The 22,740-nt window shown below is 38.8% G+C and overlaps 1 protein-coding gene across 2 annotated transcripts in view; it reads left to right on the top strand.

Moving 5' to 3' along the window:
* SHROOM2 (shroom family member 2) overlaps window positions 1-22,740 on the top strand; it is a 121,906-nt gene that overhangs the window by 29,813 nt on the left and 69,353 nt on the right. For both annotated transcript variants that reach the window (XM_074606797.1, XM_074606807.1), the window contains exon 2: window positions 21,801-21,952. In XM_074606797.1, coding sequence (XP_074462898.1) covers window positions 21,801-21,952 — 152 coding nt within the window. The remainder of the gene's footprint in view (window positions 1-21,800; window positions 21,953-22,740) is intronic.

The raw sequence follows: 22,740 nt of genomic DNA, 5'->3' as shown, positions 1-22,740 counted from the left end.
TGGCAAAAGCACGGTCTAGACAAGATGGCCCAGCACCCTGTCCAGCTGAACCTTAAAATTGTCCAATCTTGGTGAATCCACCACTTCCCTGGGGAGATTATTCCAATGGCTGGTTGTTCGCATTGTGAAAAATTTTCCTCTTGCATCCAGTTGGAATCTCCTCAGAATTAACTTGTACCCATCACCCCTTGTCTTTTCCATGTGACTCCTTGTAAAAAGGGAATCTCCATCTTCTTTGTAGCCACCCTTTAAATACTGGAACATGGTGATAAGGTCTCCCCTAAGCCTTCTTTTCTCAAGGCTGGACAAGCCCAGTTCTCTCAGCCTTTCCTCATATGACAGGCTTCCCAGTCCTTTGATCACCTTGGTGGCTGTTCTGGACCCTCTCCAGCCTGTCCACATCTTTTGTGTATAGTGGGGATCAAAACTGAACACAGCATTCCGGGTGTGGCCTGACAAGCATTGAGTAGAGTGGGATAATGACTTCTTTGTCTCTGCTGGTGATGCCCTTGTTGATGCAACCCGGCATCCTGTTGGCTGTCTTTGCGGCAGCAGCACACTGTTCACTCATATTGAGCTTGTTGTCGACCAGGACCCTCAGGTCCCTTTCCACAGAGCTGCTCCCCAGCTGGGTAGATCCCAGCCTGTGCTGCACTCCTGGATTATGTTTTCCCAGGGGCAAGACCTTACACTTTGTCCTTGCTAATTTAGATTGTTTTACTTGTGTTTATCCCAGGTTGTTTTAGTGGGATTGCTGCATGGTCTCTCTGGACTCGATGGTGGCACTATTGTAGTGGTAGACATGCTTTTATGTAATTTTAAGAAAGCATTTGTCTACTATTCTCTGATTTTGGAGACATACCATCAACATATACAAACAACATTCACAGTTTTACTTACCAGGAAACAGGTAAGCAAGGCAATGGAAGCTGGAAAGTTGGAAATAAATCTCCTTCAGGAAAGTTATCCAATTGTTCTGCCTGTTTCCTCTCCGCCCGCATATTTATTTGTTTGAAGGAGACTGTGTAGGATGGAAACTTGAGCCAGAATTAGGCTGTGGTAAGAGAAAAGGAAATGATTCAAGATAGCAGCTCTTACTCAGTTAGATTGAAGCTGGCCGCAAGTTCATTTGGCACCACCTGTGATTTACAATTGTGGAGCATCACTTGAAGAGCTCTAAGAATGCAAACTAGAGAAATGCCTACATTTACAGCCAGGTTATGCTATGAGTCCCCGATCTGAGAGCAGGAGTGTGGTTTCTTACCTTCATAGCCTACGTGTATCCGTCCTTGGGAGACCTTTCCCAGGTGATGGTGTAGCAGAGGAAGCCTTGGGACTTAACTGTGCAGAAGGTCTAGGAGTTGAACCTTGCTGATTAGTGGCTCAGCTGTAGACTAAGTCAAGAAGGGTGTAAAACAACTGAAACCACCATTGTCTTGAGTGAGACTACCTCTCTACAGTAGTTCTCCTCAGCTCTGATCTTGTCTGAAAAGTAGTCTGCTTGTCTTCTCTAATCTGTTACTGAGTTGACTTCTGCTTCTTCTTGATCCACAATTTTAATTTCAGTTGCATGCTTATTCTAAGGTTTAGCAAAACTGTTTGCTTTATACTTATCTTGTAGTAGGTGCTCCCTATAGAGGACTGAATTGGCGATTAGTGTTACGATGAATCACGGTGCATTTTCTTATGTACTCAATTGTAAGTTCTCTGGATGAAGAAACAGTCTCCTTGAACTATATTCTTGTAGCATGTAGGTCTTGGTGCTTGACTAAGGGTCTAAAAGATGATGATGGTGCAAGCTTTTCATCGTTTGTACAGTTAACTGTGGTTCTCCATTGACTAATTTTTGGGGGAACTGACATTTGAACCTGAAGATGTTTTTACTGTTTCACTTTGCATCACTTACAGGATATGCAAGTGCATGCATGTACGTGCATATAGTAAGAAATGGAGTAAAAGAACCCATAAGGTGAAGATTAGATTAATATCTTCATCACCCCTTCATATTTCTAATTGTGAATCAGTTACTTAGAGGAGGGTGTTCTAACCAAATAAGCAAAGAATGTAAAAACACGAGGTCTCAAAATCGTAGAGCCTCACCTCCTCAAAAACTAAGGAGGTGTTTGAGAAAAGAGCTCTGTAGCTAGTTTTTTGAGGGTTGTTGATCTACTTTCATCCAATGTAATACTTCTCATAGAAGAATTCAAAAGCCTTTACACTGACTACAGTTTAAACTTTATTCAGGGAACCAGCACTGTGTCTTTTATTAAAACATCTCTATGTTGCATTGAGAAATGAAATTAACAATTTCTGTGTGGCACAATTTACTTGGTTATTATAAGAGAAATTGTTAGTTGTGACTCTTGAAAGTGCTAGTTGGAAGACACAGGAGACTTACTGAAAATTGAAAATTAAAAAACTTACTTGGAGTTTGAAAAGAGGGACCAAAACTTTTCCTCTGTATTCACCACCTTCTCCTTTGACTACTAGAAAGGAGGGAGAGGGTCAACACTTCAATAAACAGCAAGGAAGAGTTTTTTAATAAGTTCTCTAAGACTTTATTTTCAAAGAACATTTGCTTTAATGTATTTTCAAGTAGAATATTTTGGCCAGCTTCACTTCTTGCTTTCACAGTTGAGATTTTTTTTTTTTTAGACAGGAAGAACACAGATTTCAAATCATTAGGGTTTTGTGCATTAATTATGATACATAGGCTTTTCTCTGCCAAAAGAAGTGTGATGATAAATCTTAAGCAGGAAGTTCAGAGTATTTTTTTTGTTTTTTACTTGTTGTGTGGATGTGTGACAAAGGGTGCTTTTAATGAGGAGAATATCTCTGGGAGAAGAGAGGGGTTAAAGCAAGCCAGTCTCATTTCTTCTTAAATGTTTGGAGGTTTAGACCTAAGAGAAGAACAGGCCTTTTCTCCGATGTGGGTAGGCCTTGGATTTTCTGGATTTTGTTGACTGAAACCTGCTCTGTGATGTGTAGCCAGGATGCTTGAAGATAGACTTGTTCCATGGACAAAACAGAAAGTAGAGTGAACAGTGTACCTATGTTATGCGTGGGGATCTGGGCTGCAATAAACTCCTTAAGTTACCTTGTTCAGATGAGAAAGCAAAATATTATTTGTACAGTGACAATAGTTGAGTGTGCGTGTAGTATATAGATCCCTTTTAAAATACAGGAGGGCTACGACCTCACATTCCAGAGGAGATTAAGTAGAAAGCATCAGTAAAAGCCATCTGTAATCAGATTCTCTGCACAGTTTTTCTTTTAGTGCTTTTGATCTAAGACGAAGCCAATGAGTGATGTGAAAGTCGCCTTAGCAGAGCATGAAACTTCCGAACTTCATGCATTTGGCACATGTTCAAATGGCTCTGTGTGGGGTGAGTTGTACTTTAACCTTGAGCTTCAGGCATGCCACTAGAGAGTCCAAGCACTTTTATTTGTCCTCTTTTTTCCTTGGTTAATATATTCTGTGTTATAAGTGAAAATATTTAACATAATGACATTTTTTTCATTGTTTCCACAAGTCAGATGTTAAATGTCACAATCCAGATAACTTTCCTTTTTTTAACCGCTTTCCAAATTCAAGCTACTATGTTAAACCATTTCAGTTTGGGAGCTGGCCAAAGTTAGATGAGGAGTTTCTTATCTAGCCTAGTCATTCTGCAAGCATTCCCTTAAAACTATCCTTGAGCCTGGAGAAATGAGCTGGTAAAGTCTTGCTGTGTCTGAACTTTGCCTGCCCAGCATCTCGGAGAACTATGAATTTAATAGAAATGTGCTCTAGCAGTAAATACTTTGGAAGGGATCCTATTTCGCTGTTGCTCAATGCAACAAAGAAATAGCAAATATATCACAGTATTGCTTTCATGCCAGTTAAAGCAATAGGTGTTTGATATTTGTGGTTATCCCATACTGTGGGACAGAGTTTGATGTATCTTCTGTACCAGTATTGTGTTTGTTCATCTGTCTCGTGCAATCTGTACAACTTTTTTTAAAAAAAAATTTTTTTAAAAACAGCTTTTCATGACTGGTGGTGTGTGGCAGTTTCCGTTAGTTTAAAAGAAAACCTGTTAAATGTCAACATGTTAAGACATCACTGTAAAATAATTCCTTAATGCTCTCAAATGTTGCTATTGTGTCCATTTAACAGAGAGGTGTTTTTCTCTTCAGCCACAGAACAACTGCTGAAGAATATTCCTCACTTGATGGGGTTATTTTGCTTGCTTTCCTTCTCCCCAGTTAATTGATTTGGATCACTTTTTTGCTTGGCACGCTAATTAGGTTAAATTGGTGTACAGTAAGACTCATACTTCACTACATGTCTTCTCATGCCAGAAAAATGTTAGCTTTTTTTCTGCTACAGAGCTCCTTACAACACTGTCTTGCACTTCCGTGCCATTGACCGAGCAGACAGGCAGATTTAGAAGGCTGGAGGGTGGTTCTGTATTTCGTCTCTTCCATCTCTTAGTTTATTTAGCCTCTGGGATGTGCTCATTTGCAAGCAATGCACAGCCTGGTACAAACTACTAGAAATTTGTCAGCCACAAAACAACGGAGAGAATCCCTAACTCAAATTTTATACATTGTAACTTTTTTCCTCAAAGGCAGGCTGTATATTTGATAGGCATAGGCAAATCTGTAAATATTTCAACCCTATTAATGTTACAATACTGGTAAGTTTTTCAATGCGACTTATACTAGAGATAGTTATATAAAGATAATACTCAGTACAGTGCAGAATAATTGCTCCAGTGTTAAAACCAGTGTGCTTGAAAGTGAAGGGAAGGGTCTTTATTTCATTTATTTTAGGGTGAAAGAGCAAAACTGCCGCTCTAAATAGTTTTTGTTTTTTCTGTGCTGTAATTTGCTGCAGCCTGAGTGTTTCACCACGGGTATGGCTGGGGTGGGGCGGTTCTGAGAGAGCCTTCAAGTGGGCATTAAACCACGGTGGGGACTTTATGTCCAGCACTGAGTTTGCACAAGTCATAACAGTTTACCAAGGCATTGCGTGGATCTCTCTGCACCCAGGTGCCCATGGAACCTCAGGGGCCCCGAGGGCGGGCAGGCAGGCAGGAGCTCCGGGAGAGGAGGTGTGCTGTGTGGCAAGGCCAGCAAACCTAGCCATGGCCTCTCCCAAGGGCCACCTCTGCTTTGCTCCCTGGTCCCGTGCCAGGAGGTTGCTTTGAGTTGTTGCAGGCTGGCTGATGGAATTACCCTTTGTTTTTCCCCCTTCGGTACTAGGGCAGCATAAAAGCACCCGTGTCACAAATGAATTTCTGTAAGGGCATGTATTTATTTAACTTTGTGTTCTTTTTCCGATTTTTTTGTTATTTTTCCTCTTTTTCCTTTTTTTTGTTTTTTAAATTGGGAAAATAGCTGTTCCTCTTGAAAAAGCTGGTACAGCGTTGTAGGTTAAGGATGATGCTCCTCTGTGAAAGGAGGCTGACTTTTGGGGGTTTGGAGTTCATGTCTTCCACTATGTTCGTAGAAAATTACGACATGTTGCAAAGTGGAGTTGCTTTAAAAGTGCTTTTTAAATATGTCATTCACTGTAGTGAAAATATCCATAATGTTAAAGTTGATTAAAATGTGACTTTTCATACTATTTTTCTTTTGCACAGGATTTGAGTATGTGCTGATAAGTTTTATGTGATTTATTTTTTTTTTTAAATCAGTAAATGAGCTGCACTTTTTTACTTGTAATCTTATGATAGAAGACTCAGTGTATTTTTTTTTTTTTTTTTTTTCCTGGCACCGTGCTGCTTATATTTTCAAATCCTCTTGACAAGCAGAGCAACTGTTGTGCTCCTTGTGCATATGTATAATTAACAAGCTGCTTGTGTTGCCTCCTAATCTAGATTATCATCCTGAAGAAAAAAAAATGTTTTCCTTTTGCAAAGAGAAGATTGAAAGGCTGAGGCGTGACATAATACCAGCATGGAGGAGTAGCATTACCAATTAATAACACTATCAGGAGAAGGAGGCTTGTGTTCCTTATCACAAGGCCATTTTTAAAGTTGCACGGTTTTTAAAACTCAGCCAATTTTTCCTCGTTTGCGTTTGACAGGCTTTCTGTAAGAATCCTGAAAATGCACATTTGGTTTAGTGTGAGGTCAGCAATGTTTTTATTGCATTTTGAACTTTTTGTTTGCCATTTGTAGGAAGTTTTTTAAAATTAGATTTTTACAGCTTTAAGCCATTTTAGTGAGTAAATCATAGTGTTATTAAGTACACTAATTTACCAGTTTATTCACTGTTTTGGGCTTAGCTCTTGGAAAATTGATACTGAGACAGGCAGCTATAGTTCTGATGTCAAATGGTATTGCTGGCTCTGTGGCAGCAGACTGTCTGGTCCTTTATCTTTTAGAAGATCACTGTAGGGAACTTTGCATGTGTAATAAGAGTTTATGCTACCTGTATTCCTCTGGAGATTTATTGACAGTGAAGTAATGAATGGGGAAAACTAGTAGCCTTTAATGCAGACCACACTGTAGTGGCTATGCCAGGTAGGACCAAGAGGGTGAACTTCTGAAGCAGAACAAATAGACTCTTTGTAGACTTCCTTTTTTATTCCTAGTAAGTTGCTACACAACATAGCTGTGTATTGGACCCCAAAAGTGCTTCAGTCACTTTTGTTAATAACTAAACTATCCAACTAAGAGGTCTGTTCTTTGCATTTTGTCCCTCACTGATAAATAGGAAATATGATACTCCCAGTGTGAAATGAAGTACAACAGTATTCCAGAAACAGTATATGGATGTTTCTCTGGATCACAGCCTTTAAACTTCAGGGAAGAACCACTGTACAGAAAAAGTTCTAAAATATGAATAGTAAAAGAGTGAAGAATTCAAAGGGTGTGTACTAAAAAGATAGTACTTTCAGAAAGTTAATTCAAATTTTGAAACAGTCTTGCAATACGAATAATAACTATAGTAGATAACTAGTAAAGGAGGGAAGAGAGAGGGATTGGTATTTGTAATGAGAAAACTATGAATAGAAGACAAAAACAAACTTGTGGTTTGGATAACCACATGGAAAATGCAGTGAGATTTTATTTGTATTAAACTGGATGATGCCCAGACAAGGAGAAACCTATGAATGATAGCTGTAATGCATCTGTTGTAGCTCTAAAATCCCGTATGTAGCCAACCAGTCTCTCCAGCTTCATATAGCTAGCTAATATTTCAGAGTAAGAAAATTTCTGGTTTTTCTGTACAGAAACATAAACCAGTGGCTTGCTTTAACTGGTAATGTCCATGCACTTGAAATAGCTTCATGAAATGTACAGCTCGGAAAATAAAAGTATGTGAACGCTGCAGGAGTCCCCGCAGCTTTCCTCAAATAATGAAATGGGAATTTTAGGTCTTTTATTGCAGAGTTATCTAACTTCCTGCACTTCAGTCTTACTCATGCTCTGGAAAACCCCTAATATAAAAAGCTGCAGTTCTTCCCTCTGTTGAGCGGCTCAAGAGGTATCAGCCACAGCCCACATTGGCACGATACCGTGGCTGCTAATACCTGCTGTGTGGTATGGACCCAGGCCGACTTAAATGGACTCTGGCTAGCCCAACTTTGCCTTCTTGCATCTTGGAAAAAACAAATGTGTTTTTCTCCACAGTTCACTTAGAAGTAAAAAGTATTGTTCAGCTTACTGGGAGGAAGCTGAGTTTTGGGATGTACTCCCAGAAGGCACATCTGTACCTCTAGAGACAACTAGAGGCAACTTTCCTCCAAATTCGCATAGCTGCCTGTCTTTCTGGTGTGTCTGCATAGTACTTTTCTCTCCCCAAGGTGCCTTTGAAGGTACAGACCTGTGTTTCTGAAACACCAGATGTGCATAAACAGGAGGAACTTAGCCATCTGACCTCATGCCTCTCATAGTCCTTAGCTATTCTTGAGATAGAGAAACTAACAACAACACAGAATGTATAGGGGTAGCTGTCTAACAAAAAAAAACAGTGGGTTTGTACTGACCTGCTTAGTAAGAGGCATACAGTATGTTCTTATTTGCAATAGCCTTCAACTTGGATCTGTAGTAATAATACACTCTTTTAGTATAAAAAACAAATAAAAACAAAAGCTCCAAATCTACTTTTAGATATGCCATTTCTTTTACCTGTTAAAAGGAGAATTACAGTTCTTAGCAGAAATAGCAAGGTTCATCTTCAGGACCTGAGATGACAAATACTTAAAAATGTATATTAACCAGTCTTCAGGTCCACAGCTAGACCAAACAAAAAAAACCCCAGAGGCTAAGAAACTGGTCATTACAGTGTCTGACACTTAGCTCCTAGAGTTCATATACAGTTTATTAAGTGCTCAAAATAGGAAGTCCAGAAACCGCCCTGTTGAGCAAGGAACTATGTAAGGAAGTATCCCATCATAAACATCTGAACAGAGAAACAGTCTGAATTCTCCCTCATTAAATCAAAGTGGAGAGTCAAGACTGGAGAGAAAAGCAAATTTACAAACCACAAGCTTAGGGGTGAGCTCCTGTTTCTTCCCTCCCCACCCCTTTCTTTTTTCCTTCTTTTTTTTCTGAGTTGGGGATTACTAATTACTCTCCTTTTAAAATGAAGCCAAAGTGGTCAGCGGCAGAAATCGTGATGGCTCATCTTTCATGTTCTATCCAAATGTTGGGATGTGTGTCCAGAAAATGGGAGACGCTTCCTTCCTCTGCTAGAGGGTGATTTGAACTCGCATCTCCTAGGGCTGGGAGACTGCCACCAGGCTGGGTGCTGGGACACTGCTGTGCTCCTCACTCATTCTGCAGAAGCAGTCATGGACTGGTGGCGCTGGAGTACAAAGGGAATGTGGGGGGTTTTTTCTTGGTTTTTTTTCCTTTTTTTTCTTTCTTTCTTTTTTTGCAGACCATGACTAGGATGATTTTTGGAGGAGAGGTGAGTGGGCAGTCTTAGGTACAGATTTCAGTTCCCAGTATTTATGTCTATAATGAGGAACATAAACACTTGTGGAAGTTGAGAGAAAAACCTGCAATTACTCTTCTCTATGAATGTGACACATCTGTCAGATGTTTGGCTAAAAGAACATCTTTTCTAAAGCCCCCTCCTAATAACATGAGATTAAAACATGTTTCTGCATCATTAGCATTTAAAGGGTGGGAGATACTCCATCACCTAAAAACCCAACCTAGTCAGCTGCAGCCCAGTCCTTAGCATAACTACTGAGACACAGAACCACTCAGCGATGTACCAGTCTCCAATTAATTTTTTTTCAGTATCTTAAAGTACACCCACTTATTCTTCAAGCAACTATGAGTGAGGAATCCAGGAAGGATTTACCGGTGGGTAAAAAATGCATTGATTCAGCCAAATTTTGAGGCTATTTTAAGAAACTGCCTGTTGTTTCTATAGCAAAAGACGGCAAGAAACTGCCTTGCTGGAAAGATTGCATAGACTGTTGCACAGATTAAAGTAAGCTTGAGCTATAGATTTTAAGCTTCAGCTCAGAAATGGTAGAAGACCAGTTGGATGATGGATTTACCTAAGAATGCAAGGCATTCCCCAAGTTTCTGTAAGTGACGTGGTTCAGCCCTGCAGGTAGCTGTGTACCAGTGAAGTTTAGGCCTGCGTGGTTGGTGATCCAGAATGAAGGCAGGCATGAGGCAAAAGCAGCAGGTGTCTCCAGAAACCAAAGTATTACAAGAATTACATGCCTCTAAATGCAGTTTTTATTAAAAATAAAAAAAATTCATCCTCATGATTTGAGTTTGTGATGCAACTAATGTAATGCTGATCATAGTCTTAGATGTATAACAGAATCGTCACCAAATACTACAGTTTCCTGAATCACAAAATGTTGAATTATCCTATAGAAGGCTGGTCAGCCTCTGTCCCCAAAACAAACGATGCAGAAACACATTGCCTATTTCATTTGGAAGGCAGAAGGCTTTCCAGTTGCTGGCTTAGTCAAACCTTCAACTTTCTTTTATCATCATAAATGAAATCTTAATAAAAGGTTTTCCTACAAGTTAGAGTGTAAAAATTACTGAATTCAGAGAGAATTTAAATACAGTGCAAACAAAGCTTTGCAGTATGTAGCTGTTGTGATGCAGTATGCAGTTTAAATATTTGAGTATCATTCGGAAGAGTAGATTGTTTCTCTGGTGTTTTTAGTGATGGTAGATGTTTTTTTTGAACTCAACATGGAGCTAAGTCCTGTAATGCTTTGTGACCTAGTGATATTGTAGGATGAGTTTGAGATTTGCTTTGAAATTTCAACCTCCAAATCAGTGTTTAAAAAAATACGCCCTCCTCCATTGTGATTGAATCTCAGCTTACGTGCATAGATCTTATGCATAAAACAAAATTCAGGCTTTTTGGCTAGGGAATCCTTTGCACTTCACCAATTGAAGAATCATGTCTCCGCTCAGAATATGCTTTTGGGGCAAGGCAGGCTGTGGTGACAGGCTTGAGAATGAAAAGGAAGTTTTGAATGTAAGTACCACCTACAGTGGGCAGGCTCTCCAAAAGACCACGTTGCTTTTCTCTGAAGATGGTCATAAGAATATGCCTGTGGAAAAATTGTCAGGACTATCAAACAGTGGGTTAAAATACTGCTTTGCTCCCAGCTCTTGCATACTTCAGCATTAAGCTTGTAAGATCTGTCTTGTCTCAAAGGAAAACAGCTGTTTCATGGCTTTCATAAATAATACAGACAGTATCTTGTGGGTTCCACAAAATACTCCATTTCCTTAACGGTGTTACAGACTCATTTCAGAGTATCAGTGCAGGCAGTCTTTAATGGTGTGTCAGTTATCAAGATGTGCGAGTTCAGCATCTCCTGTGCAGTGTGGTATTTAGGACCGTCAACCTCCTGGCAATGCTGACATCCTAAACTAGCGTGCTAAGACATGAATTTTTCATTAGTGTGGTTGCATACTGCTGGAATACACACTTGGAGTGCTTGTGTTCGCCAGCATAGGCGGCAGTGGGAGACGTAAGCCATATGTATGATGGCATGCACATGTGCATATGTAGTGATCCCACCACCAGTGTGGGAAAAATAGAAGGATAATTATAAATTTTCTCGTGTTGTGCGAGAATTATTGTACAAACATTCTTCCCTGAAATTCCACTCATACTCGAGCAAGTGCTGTGCGGTGGAGTTGTGACTTGTGCTGCATGAACGGGATGTGTCTTTTAGTAAGTGCATCTGCACATATGACAGATATTCTTGCCAAACAGAAATACAGATGTTTGTCAAACTGAGTAGTTTCATCATAATTAAATATATACCTTCTTAATAAGAAAAAGCAGCTAATTGCGTGTGTAATGTTTTGATATTTCTTTAAAACGTTTTTTTTAAGGTCTTTGGAGTAATATGCCTGCTCTTAGGGCTAATTATGTCAGCAACATGTGTTATACAATGAAGCTTTTGAAAAAGAGCTACAAATGAAAGCCAATTTGGAAAACATCCATTTAGAGTAGTAAGCATACTCTAATTTCAGAATATGAGAATTCTTCTGTGCTACATCACAATTTACTGCTAAAGCCATGCAGCTTTTTGAAGCTCCTGTTTGTGTGTTTTGTGTAGATTTCCATTATTTTAATCCATGGTGATTTTAGTACATTAGTTGCTAATTCACAGCATGATCCTATAATTTCTCAAGAAAAAAAATAACCTTTGTCATGTGAATATGAATTACATGACCCAGTATTATTATCTTATTGGTTAATTATCCCTTATTAATCCTAGGAAAAATTAGACCTCTAAAGTAGAGAAAAGGTGGCAAGATACTTGCAGACATGCCAAAAATGCTTGCATATCTAATATCTATGGTAAATTTTTCATGAGGAGGCAATATCTGCTAATGTTCCATGATGCTATTAAGTAATGGAGTTGTAAGGAATGGTATATAGAACAGCTATACAAAATGAAGAACCTGAAATCATGAGCACATAGGTCTGTTTAGAAAAAAGGAAAATTCCTTTTTTTTTAAGAAAGATTTTTTACAAAAGAAAATCTGAAATGTATGGCAACAGAGCACTGATGGTTAGATGAAAAATGGCAGGATACCATAATGTGAATGATGCCTAGGGGTATAAATTGCTTACAGAATCGGATTTTGCTTTTTTCAGGTTCCTGACTCAGAAAAGACTTAAGATGTTGGTGTTTAATTCTAGCTATGTGAATGTTTCATGCCCTTCTCCAGATGAGTGCGTGCCCTAGGAAGGTAGACGGGTCCTATGTCATCTTGTCAATAAACTGGATAAAAACACTGGTAGTCTTTTTATTGACGTGCTTTTATTACTGTGGCATCGTGAGAGATTTACACTGATTGTGTTAGCAGTCTGTCTCTGTAAGGACCCTCTGGTGTCTGACCGTACCAGTCAGCCTAGATAATGGAAGTCGACAAGGTGGAACAGCTTGGGCAGAAACTGTCATGCAGTCCTTTCTGCAGCTTGCTTTGTCAACCTTGTTTAATAATTTTAGAAGCAATTGCTTTGCAGTTCCTGTCCTAGAAAAAAAATATATTTAATGTTGCGTTTAGTGTTTGCTTTCTTCATCTCTTCATGTTTGAATTCTGGGTGAAAGTGGAGTGGGGGAAACTCTCTTCCTTTACTGGAACACTAACAAACAAGAACAGAGGAGAAACGAAGGGCAAGGTTACCCGGACCTTCTTTTGTTTCTATAATAATATGCATTTTTGTTTTCTTGAGGGTCATCCCACTAGCTTCCGAGTTTTTATCACTATAAGAAAGGAGAATTGAGATTGCACACAGAATGCACAGCAGAAACATGGGTTTGGTAGAGTGGCAACAAATACTTACATCTATTCAGTTTGAATTACTACATACTTAAAGTAAATGAAGTTGTGTAAATATGGGGAGGAAGGAAAAATGTGTCGTCTTGTTTGAACTTGGCTTTAAATATTGGAAGCGTTGAGGAAGATGATGGCAAAGGAAGGCTTCAGTCTGTAATTTGGGTGCTCTGTGAGCCTGAATATCAATTCTGAACAGGGAGCAAAAGTGAAGGCAAAGAACAAAATCTGTTGTGAAATTTTAAACCCCTCAAATTTTAGGAGGAGCCTGACCCTTCTTTTGAAGACTTTTGTTTTATTAGCAGAGGAATGGGTAAGAGAATCAACAAATAAGACCCATTTTAAAATTCAGCACCTTAGTGGGACTCTTCTTTAAAGTTGAATAATACTGCAAAGGGGAATTCTTGTTGAAGAAATTGCTATCAGTTATTACGAGAGCAGGTCGTGCTCTTCTCACTAATGCTTATGTCGGCTAGATTGTTGCTTAGACATGTAATATTATGTTCTGCCCATTCCACTGCATAACAGTGCATTCCTAAATGAATACTTCAGCAGTAACCATTAAAAATTACTTTTACTTTTGTGATAAAAATCAAGTTTTCAGGACTTGATAAAGAACATTCTTACAAGAATTACTGGGGAATTTTATACTTTCTCACTGTCTGAAAAACAAGCATCTGTGCTGTGACAGAGTGGAAGGTCCCAAATTACAGGCGTGACTATAACCCAATGATGGTACGAGTTTGTCAAGCATTCTGTTAAATATGAGCTGTGTGAGAGAAGGTATTTAAAATGCAAACCTAACGCTGTTTGTAAAATTCCTGTGGCTTTTGGCAGATCCATCACAGTACTTTTTGAAACTAACAGATGATGAAGCAGCGTTTTCTGTTGCTGGGTCTTAATCAGTACTACCTGTGTCTAGAAGTGTTGCTTTTTTCTGGAAATCACAGCAGTCTGTAAATATGGGCATAGATGCAACTTAAATTTTATGTAAAAGGTTACATTTAGACTGATTGAATGAAATAGGTGAAATTTATTTTCAGTATGTGTTCTATTGCTGTCTACTAGATCTTTCAATTATTTCTTTTGAGGCATGTCAAAGTTCTTCACAAACTGTAAGTTGATGAAACTGGACTTTTACTTTGTAATTAATGCACAACTGTGCCTACATGACCACTCAGACACACTCAATTATTTTTTTTTCTTTGATTCGTCAGTAAGTCCTACCCTTTCCCTAGTTATGCAGTTGTGTTTCACAGGCTATTGGATTGTATTCAGTATATTATAGTCAAGGGCACATTGGCAAGCTCTGACATTATTTTCCTGGGATGGACAGGAAGGCAGAAAGATAAGCCAACCTTGTTGGAAGTATATGGTAGTTACAAAGTAAAAAGCCTTGAACCTTATGATCGTAAAGATTACTTTGTCAGGTCATATTTTTCCTCTTGGAAGTCTGTTCCTGTTATCAGTTTGAAAAGATAAAATGTGAGTTGTTTCTCTGTATAACCTCTTTTTTAACCATTCTTATCATTGTTCGTAGTAGCTGAAAGTGCAAAAATGTAGACCTATAAGAAATGCTTAATGTTAACTACACAGGTTACATATGTATACAGCCTATGTGTGTATATACATGTAATCATCCGTAAGTAAACTTGCACAAGTAAATACAGATAAGCTAACCCTTTCAAACTTCTCTGGTAGAAGGTTTGTTAGAATAAGTAAACTGCATATAGAAAAAGTAGTTCTCTTTTGGCCCTCTGGCTATTTTTTTTTTTTTTTTCATGGCACAGGTATGTGCTCCGTTCTTACACAGGTTATTTTGTCATTTTGGAAAAAAGATAGGAAGTTATGTTTAAGAACAGTGTAACATATCCATGAATTCAGATAGGTTCCTCTGGATTGGATGCCATTAGCTTCTGTAAAATGCAAAACCAAACTCTCAGCTAAAAATAAGTAGGAATTATTTCTCAGTAATTCTTGAATAAGATAGGTACAGCTTGTCTGGACAAATGCTGTACTACATAACAGCAGTAGGATGGTGTCTAGATGTTGATGTGATCCTAGAAAAAAACAAAACTTGAGCTACTTTGCAAGTGTTACAAGCGCATTGGTGTGAGGGAGGGATGGGACTCGGGTTCTCCAGGTTCAGGATCAGCACCACCAGCAGGCTTCTCCCACCGCCCCTGCTTCCAGCATCTCCCTCTTTTCCACTCTTCTCTTGGCATTATTCCTATTCCAGGTAGGGCGGGGTCTATTTTTGCTTTCCTCTTTTGTCTGGGTGCCAGCCTGGGGTTGTCAGGACTGTAAGAGCTGGGACGCTTCCCTGCTCAACTCCCTGCTGGCCTCGAGGGTCTCTTGCATAGAAGGATCCCCAAAGACTACAATTTGTACTTGTTTAGTTTCTCTGTGAAGGTAGAATATATGCAGGCCTCATGGTGTGGGTTATATGGACTAAAAAGATGTGGAAATGCTTCTAAATGCTAGTGTGATAAGTCTGTAAAATGTGTCTAGCAAAACTTAGGTAGTAATAGCAAAAAAACCCATCCCTGACGCTAAACAGCCCCACCTTGCTTTTCCTGATACATTAGCTCTATGCTTTCAAAAACATCAGGGTGGGTTCTAATTTATTTTTCTTTTTAGTTTGAGTACAAGTGTTCAGTAGTGATGAAATGTTTCCAGCTTCTGTTACTGAAACAACGGAATCACTGTAGGGACAAAAAAACCCCAAACAAACAAACAAACAAACAAAAAAACAAAAAAGCCTTAAAAAGTAAACATCTGTCGTTAAGTTTTTAAAACCTACAAATCTACGTGAAGTCTCCCTTCTTAATAATTTTCAGATGGAAATTGTTATCATTAGTTTCTTGGGGCAAAGATTCATTAAATTTTTAACTTTGAATACTTCAGTTGGCTCTCCTCAAATTTGCAGAGCTCATGATGGCCCTGTGATTCAAATAGACTAAGATATAATAACAGTATCCTCTTAGAAATAATAATTCATGATTTATAATCAGAAAGGTTTTCTCACAGCCTAATGGTAGGTATAGTTTTGAATGTAGGTTGGAATAAAGTATTAATCAGATTATATATATATATGTATGCATTTTTAAAGAGGGAAATGGTGGGTGTTTTACCATACTTCTTATCTACTGCTGGTTTGAGGAACTCTGAAGTAAGGTTTGAGCCTGGAGTCAGTTTTTACAGCTGTAACAAATCCCCCACAAAAATGGCCTGTTATAGTGGAAGTGACAGCAGGCCCTTAATCAAAACAGTACAGTGAACACAATTATAAAAATTGAATAAATGCTTGAAGAACTGTATCAAGTGACAGCTTTTCAAAATATGATGCTTTCTTTAAAACAAAAACAAACAAACAAAAAAAAACCCAAAGAAACAAAAAAAAAAAAAACCCAGAAAAGATTGCTTGGCAAATATCCAAATGTTTAAATACACCAAATGAAAAGCAATCAGAAAGGGCTATGATGGAGGCTGTGTCTTATTACTGAACTCTATCCTTAAAAATCAATTTGGAAGCAGTTTTTTAAAGACCCACCTGTTGACAGAAGGCAGCTCTCAGGCCAGCCTGACAGCTCAAGGTCTGCACGGCACGATGGGGGACACTTTGGAAGAGCATCTTCCAAAGAGGTGGGTTTCTTTGCTTGTTCAGAGGTTCTGTGACAGTGACCGTGAGACATTGCCCTCTGGTCTAGGGAAGAAAGAAACTGCTGTTAGGGAAATACATTGCCCTGGACTAAATGTTCCTAAAATTTAGTGCTGTTTGCTGTGATGTTTAAGTGTAATCTGGCGAAGAGCAAGTATGGGTAATGGCTGGTGGCATGTGAAATGATGATACCAGGCAAAAGGGAAGTTCTGGCTTCAGTGTTAAAGTAGGGCATCACCAAATGCAGCAGACACCTGCCTGATCAAAGTGCAGTAATTGCCAAATGAAGAGTATTGGATAGTACTGCATAGGCCCAGATTTTGCAAGTTGGTAGCACATTGTTAAGCTTTCTTTTCTTTGTATGGTGTTCCTTACAGTTCACGTTGGGTGGTTAATGCTGGTTGTTGGACCCACAGTCTGTGGGGAGAGGTTGGCACAGGGTTACGGGTACCCTCTAGTGACTTCAGGGTTTGTGTGGAATTCCTTGCTTTGCTGCAGAACATCCTGCATCATTCTGGGCCTTATTTCCACATATGCTTCTGAACGCATCTGTAAAAGGGGGATAGAGTTAATACCCTGCCAGGTGTCCTCCTGAGAGTCTCTTTAATATCCAAGTACTAAATCAGAAGCGGGAGTTTGACCCATGAGTCTTGCTGGTGAATGCAGCCCTTACCAGTCAAGACTGCATTTGCAGAACGTATAGCTGGAGCTAGGTTGGTTCTCTTACTTTTATGTTGATTCCTCAAAGTTACACAAATGCCAGGCTTGAACTGTAAAGGTATTTTTCCTTTGTTTAACTCTGTGCAAATCAAAATAATTAACGCTTCCTACATTTTACTTGTTCTGAAGATCTCATACAAAGACTGTTAGTTTTTTGAAAAATACCCGTATTAGATGCTCATAAGACAAACAACCACAGAATCATTTCTTGGCTGTATGAGAAGTGAATTATGATAAAATAGTTTATCACGGCTGATAGCAGAATGCTGATAAACGGTGCTGTTTTTTCCTGTGTTTGTCTCTGGGTTTGGGTTTCCATCCCGTCTCCCACCCTGTCCAGAGAGAGCATGGATAAGAAACTGTCGTCATTGTAAACAAAACTAGACCTCTTGTGTGTGACGCGGCATTTCCCCAACCTGTCTCCTGCTTGTTTATACAGGTGCCTGTAGAGGAATGTGGGTATTTTAAGTAAAGCGTCAGACCTGATAAACACAGAAGTGAAGGGGTCACATTCTAGAAGTGCTGCTCCCCATCAGTTGCATATTAAAGCTGCATATGTAAGCCATTATTTTCCCTTTTGCATGTATAGGGACTTGCAAGTGTCCTTTGAATGTGTTTGTGTATCTAGCTGTTAGACTTTTCTCCATGGCTTGGCTCTTCCCCTATTTCAAGGCACGCTCTCCTTTTCATAGGAAGAATTTCATGTACCAGGCTTAGATGTGTTGTTTTTTCAATATATCTTTTTTTTAATCCTAATCATTATCTGCATCTTGTATCAGTGTCTCTTCCTGTTTGTGGATATGGTATTTTATAAGCAAAAATAACTGTTGTATCTTCCCAAATTTAGTGCAGATAGAGTTATGACAGCAGAAGTCCATGGTTCCAATCCTCCCTGATGCACAGATCCCAAAGTTTGCCTTTGCTCTTGGCCATAAGGAGGTCATCAGGGACAGCAGGGTGAGAGTTGGAGACTCTCTAAACAGATGCTTTTTGTCAACAAACATCCTTTTCATCCCCTCTTGAAAATATTTTTTTTGGTAGCAACATCAACATCCCTGCTAAGGATAGGAAGTCATGATGTTTACTTTTGTCAATTTAGCATAGTGAGAGGGGTATGGGTTGTTAATATGTATTGAAAGCATGATTTGAGCATTTGTAGAACTCTTCTTTACTCATCCAAGATATGCAGTGTAACTAGACCTTTTTTTTTTTTGAAGGCTTACTTCCGTTATTTATAAGAAAATGAGGTGTTGATTGCTTTTCTTGTACGTGTGCTTTGTTTCCTGCTATTGCTATAAAAATGTGAAGATGTATACTTCATGGGTGTTCAGTTCCTGCAAGTAGCCCAGCCCCAGCAGAAGGGTTGTTCAGGGTTACATCCAGCCGCATCTGCCGGTGACTGAGGCAGATCTCTTCTTGTTGACTGTTCTTGACAGACTTCATCTTAAAGTGCATTTTCAAGGTTTTATTTTCAGCTATTAACTGTCAGTTTTTCTGGGCACCTGAAATCCAGAAAGAAATTGGGTATTACTTAGATAAATAATGGGGACTTAAATCTTAAAACTCAGGCTTAAATCCTGAACGCAGACTAGCATAACTACTTCTGTACGTGGTTAAGTGAAGTACATTCATGTTTGAGGGGTGAAAAACAGTTGTGAAATTTTCAATTGTGTTTGCTAGTTCTAAATGTTTATGTATTTAGGTCTGATGAGAAGGAAAAGTTTATCAATGGGTGAATAAATAAAAACAATAAATGGAAACACTCAGAAGCAGAAAAAGAGAAAACCTGAAGGAGAAGCTGGAGTGGCATTGTCCAAGTTTGCACTGAGGAGGCAGGTTAGTAGGGCAACTTTTTGAAGAGGTCTTTTCCTCATGGTTTGGTTTTTTGGTTTGGTTTTTTTTTGGTTTTTTTTTTTTTTAGTCATTATGACTAAAGGACTTTTTAGTGTGACTGAAGAAATTGTTAGCTAGACAGGAAAAATACATAGCCATTTCCACTTAAAAGTGCATTGTCAAGTGGAATCGCATTCATGCAGCCTTTCGGGGATCTGAGGTAAAACCAGTACAGAAGATTTATGTCCAAATTTGTTCAGCTTCAGGAAACTCTTGCTGTGAATGGATATGTAGTCTTTATTCTCCCTTGCTGCAGCTGATCTTGAGGCAAGGTATTAAAGAAAGGCGCTTCTAGTTTTCATGAATACGGCTTCAGCTTGATTTTTTTTAAATTTTTTTTTTAAGTTTTTTTTTTAATGTTTTGTACAACCAGTGTCTCTTTGGGAAGCTTGCACTGTGTGGAATGTGTAGTTTCCCTGCTGAAATGAAAACTCAGAGGGGGTAACTGAATACTCCCTGCTGTCAGTGCATTGCCAGCCTGAAGGAAAAACAAACATGCTTCCTGAGAACAATGAGCATTCCTTGAAACCCTAGGAGACAGATTTTGGTCTTTTTTTTTTTTTTTTTTTTTTTTTTTTTTGGTAAAACAAAAAAGACCCTGTTGAAGTCTTCAGGCCCAGGTGGATAGGTGCCTTGCTCAGGGCATCTACATAAGGGCTGCAATTGGTTGGCATCTACATTTGTGAGTTTAAAATGTGTCCTCCTATAAGATATTTTCCCTCTTTTTTTTTTTTAACCTCTGTTTGACCTTCTCCCTACAATTCTAGTGATCCAACTCTGACTTACATTAACGTTTTCGCGCTGCTTTTCTAACCTACTGGGCTTCATATCTCCAAATTCCATTTATTTAGTAGTAACACAGAAATGCATCTGAACGCTTGAAAGGCTTGCGATTGTTTTGTAAAGAGGCTTGAGATTCATGAGTCTCAGGCTGCCTGTTCTCTTGTTCAGCTCTGCCTGACTTCAGGGTCCCTCATATGGCAGCCACTCTGTACTTGACATCTCTGAACTTAAATCTTTCCTTGCATATAAGCGATTTCTGCTGCTGTTCCTTTGTTTTCAAGTTTACTGAGGGTTTGCAAAGATAATTCAGTATTCTGATAAATTCTTGATGTTCAGAGGATACACAGGCAGGTCAGAAGCAGGTCATAGCTTGAGAACTAGATGTATTGGGATGTAGAAGCTTGCTCCGTCTTTATAATTATCTGTGTTTTTATTAAGATAAGAAGTTCTGGGGATTAAATTGCTTCATTAGTATTAATAATGAGTATTTTGGAATGGGGTATAAGACTAAGCATTTTATATGGCATTCTTTTTGGCTTAAATTTACAGGTCTGAAGACTTTTAAGAACATTTATCCTGAACTTACATAAAGAGAGCTTTTGTGTGCCTGCAGTGAGATTGGTGGGGTGTATGAGATCATCCTAATGTACTTTCATCAAGAGATATTGCTTTATTTTATTAGGTTATTTAATTTATACTTTGGCTGCTGGAGTGTCCCTAAAACCTGTACTGTGAGCTTCAGAATTCATGAAGCTATGTTTCCTCTGGATTTATCATGTTGTTGATTGACTTTAGTGCCTCAGAAGATGGCAGTTCTTTTATGAAGCTTTCCGCAGTTGGGGTGATTACAAGGATTTCTTCTTTGTAGGTTCACTGGCGTTTAATAATGAACTCAGAGATACTGTGGTCAAGGCACAATATAATGGAGACATAAATGAAACTCTTTGCTTTGAAGTCAGTGTCAAATCTGGAAGATGAGGTGGGATATGGATGGTGAGGGAGGAATCAAATTAAAAGCGTAGATCATGAGCCCAAGCGACTGAGAAACTGGAGGCTGTGTCAACAGCAAAGGAGATGGGAAGAAAGTGAGAAAGCCGAGGGCCTGAATTGCAAAGTGTTCGACACCTACAGCTATATTTGAAATCAGTTCAAACTCGTGGTACTTGCTAGTCTGGCTGATCAAGCTTTTGGGATTTGTTTTAAATTTTAAAAATGGGTAGCTCCTAATGGGTTAGTTTCCTTCATTGGCATGGGAATGGCCAAAAACTGACTCTTTAATTTATCTTGTGCGTGTTTTGCTACATGTTATGAATAGTTGTGTAAAAATTCAATGCATGCAAGAGATGCCTGTGGCAGCAAAATAATCTTCCAGTGAACTTCCCTTAGTTTTGCTGTGTTCTTTGGCAGTGTGACATGCTGTTTTTCTTCCTTGGATCTCAAATTGTCTCTTCTAGCCAGAGCTGTTAGCTGTATGGATCACTTTATTTTCCAGACCAGCTTGTTATGCAATATTTGGGGGTTTCATAGCATGCCAGATTTTTAGAGTTGACTCTGTGGTTAATGTTATTGGCTATATGGTTAATATTATTGATTACCTCCTGTAGAGAACCAGATTTTAAGATGCCTGCCCAAAGCTCTATTTGCAAGTATGATTACCTGCCTGTATTGAACGGAGCTCTAGATCACAGAAGCTTTTGACTCCCAAATTTCCATCGAGCTTTCTGGTTTTCTCAGCTTTCCCCCCTTCCATTTGTTTCCTGTTCTAATTGTCTCCATTACATCATTACTCTCTTTATAGTGTTTTTAAATGTATTTTTAAAAATAATTTTAACCACTTAATTACAGTAGTAATTATTGTATGAAGCCAATATTGAAAGCTCATTAACTGATTTTAAAGGCATTACTATGCAACCTGAATAATTCTACCATTTGATATGCTTTTTCTTCAGATTGAAGATGGGAGCAAAGCTGCAGCTGTGGACAAGTTACTGGCTGGAGATGAAATTGTTGGCATCAATGATGTGGGCCTCTCTGGTTTCCGACAAGAAGCGATCTGCCTGGTGAAAGGTTCACACAAGACGCTGAAGCTTGTAGTAAAAAGGTAAACTTGTGTCCTTCAGCTGGAGAACCAAATGTGTTCCAGGCTATAAGCTACTGGGCAGCTAAATTGGCCAAGACTTGGCAAGATAATGATGTTCATTCAGTGTTATTAATGTGCGTATTGTGCGGTGTTACCTCCTTCGTGAACACAGACTCTTTATGGATGAAGACGTGGGGAGAGGTAGCCTATTGATCAGGGCAAAAACTGACGCAATATATTTGAAACTGTTGTGATGTGATGAGTTGGGACTCTGTTCCTTTCTTTATTCCTGAAGTGGAGGGCCTGAAGCAGGCTGTCCATCCCACCCTGCCTTTGGAGTGCAGACACGGAGAATGCTTTTTAGAACGTTCACTGTACAGACAAGTTGGGCTGTGAAGAGCGGGTTACGTGGGAAGCTTTTGGCAAAATATTTTCCCACTTTTTGAGAATATTTGAGGTCTCAAGCATTTCTTACCGGATTTTGGGTAAAGAGTACTTTCAGTTAGTTATTATTGAAGGGGAAAAACTGAAACAGCTTATCAGAACAGAACAAGGTTTGGAAACTTTTTGTTTTGTCCCTTTGACTTACGACTTTCAAGTTCACACTTTTTTACTAACTTGAATTAAAAATAAGTTTCATAAAGTAACTTTGATAAAAGTTGAAAAGAACTGAAAGTACTTTAAATCTTGTAATTTCTGAAAAAAGATTTTGTTTTTGGGTTTGAATTCTTCTCATTAATTTCCTACTGTGATGAATCAGAACATTCTAATTGATTACTTTTATTATTTTTATGTATTTTTGTTATTAT

Source organism: Larus michahellis, chromosome 1, assembly GCF_964199755.1.
Source record: "Larus michahellis chromosome 1, bLarMic1.1, whole genome shotgun sequence".
Taxonomy (NCBI): domain Eukaryota; kingdom Metazoa; phylum Chordata; class Aves; order Charadriiformes; family Laridae; genus Larus; species Larus michahellis.
The sequence above is the reverse complement of the archived record's forward strand: the minus strand, read 5'-3'. Positions and strand labels throughout refer to the sequence as shown.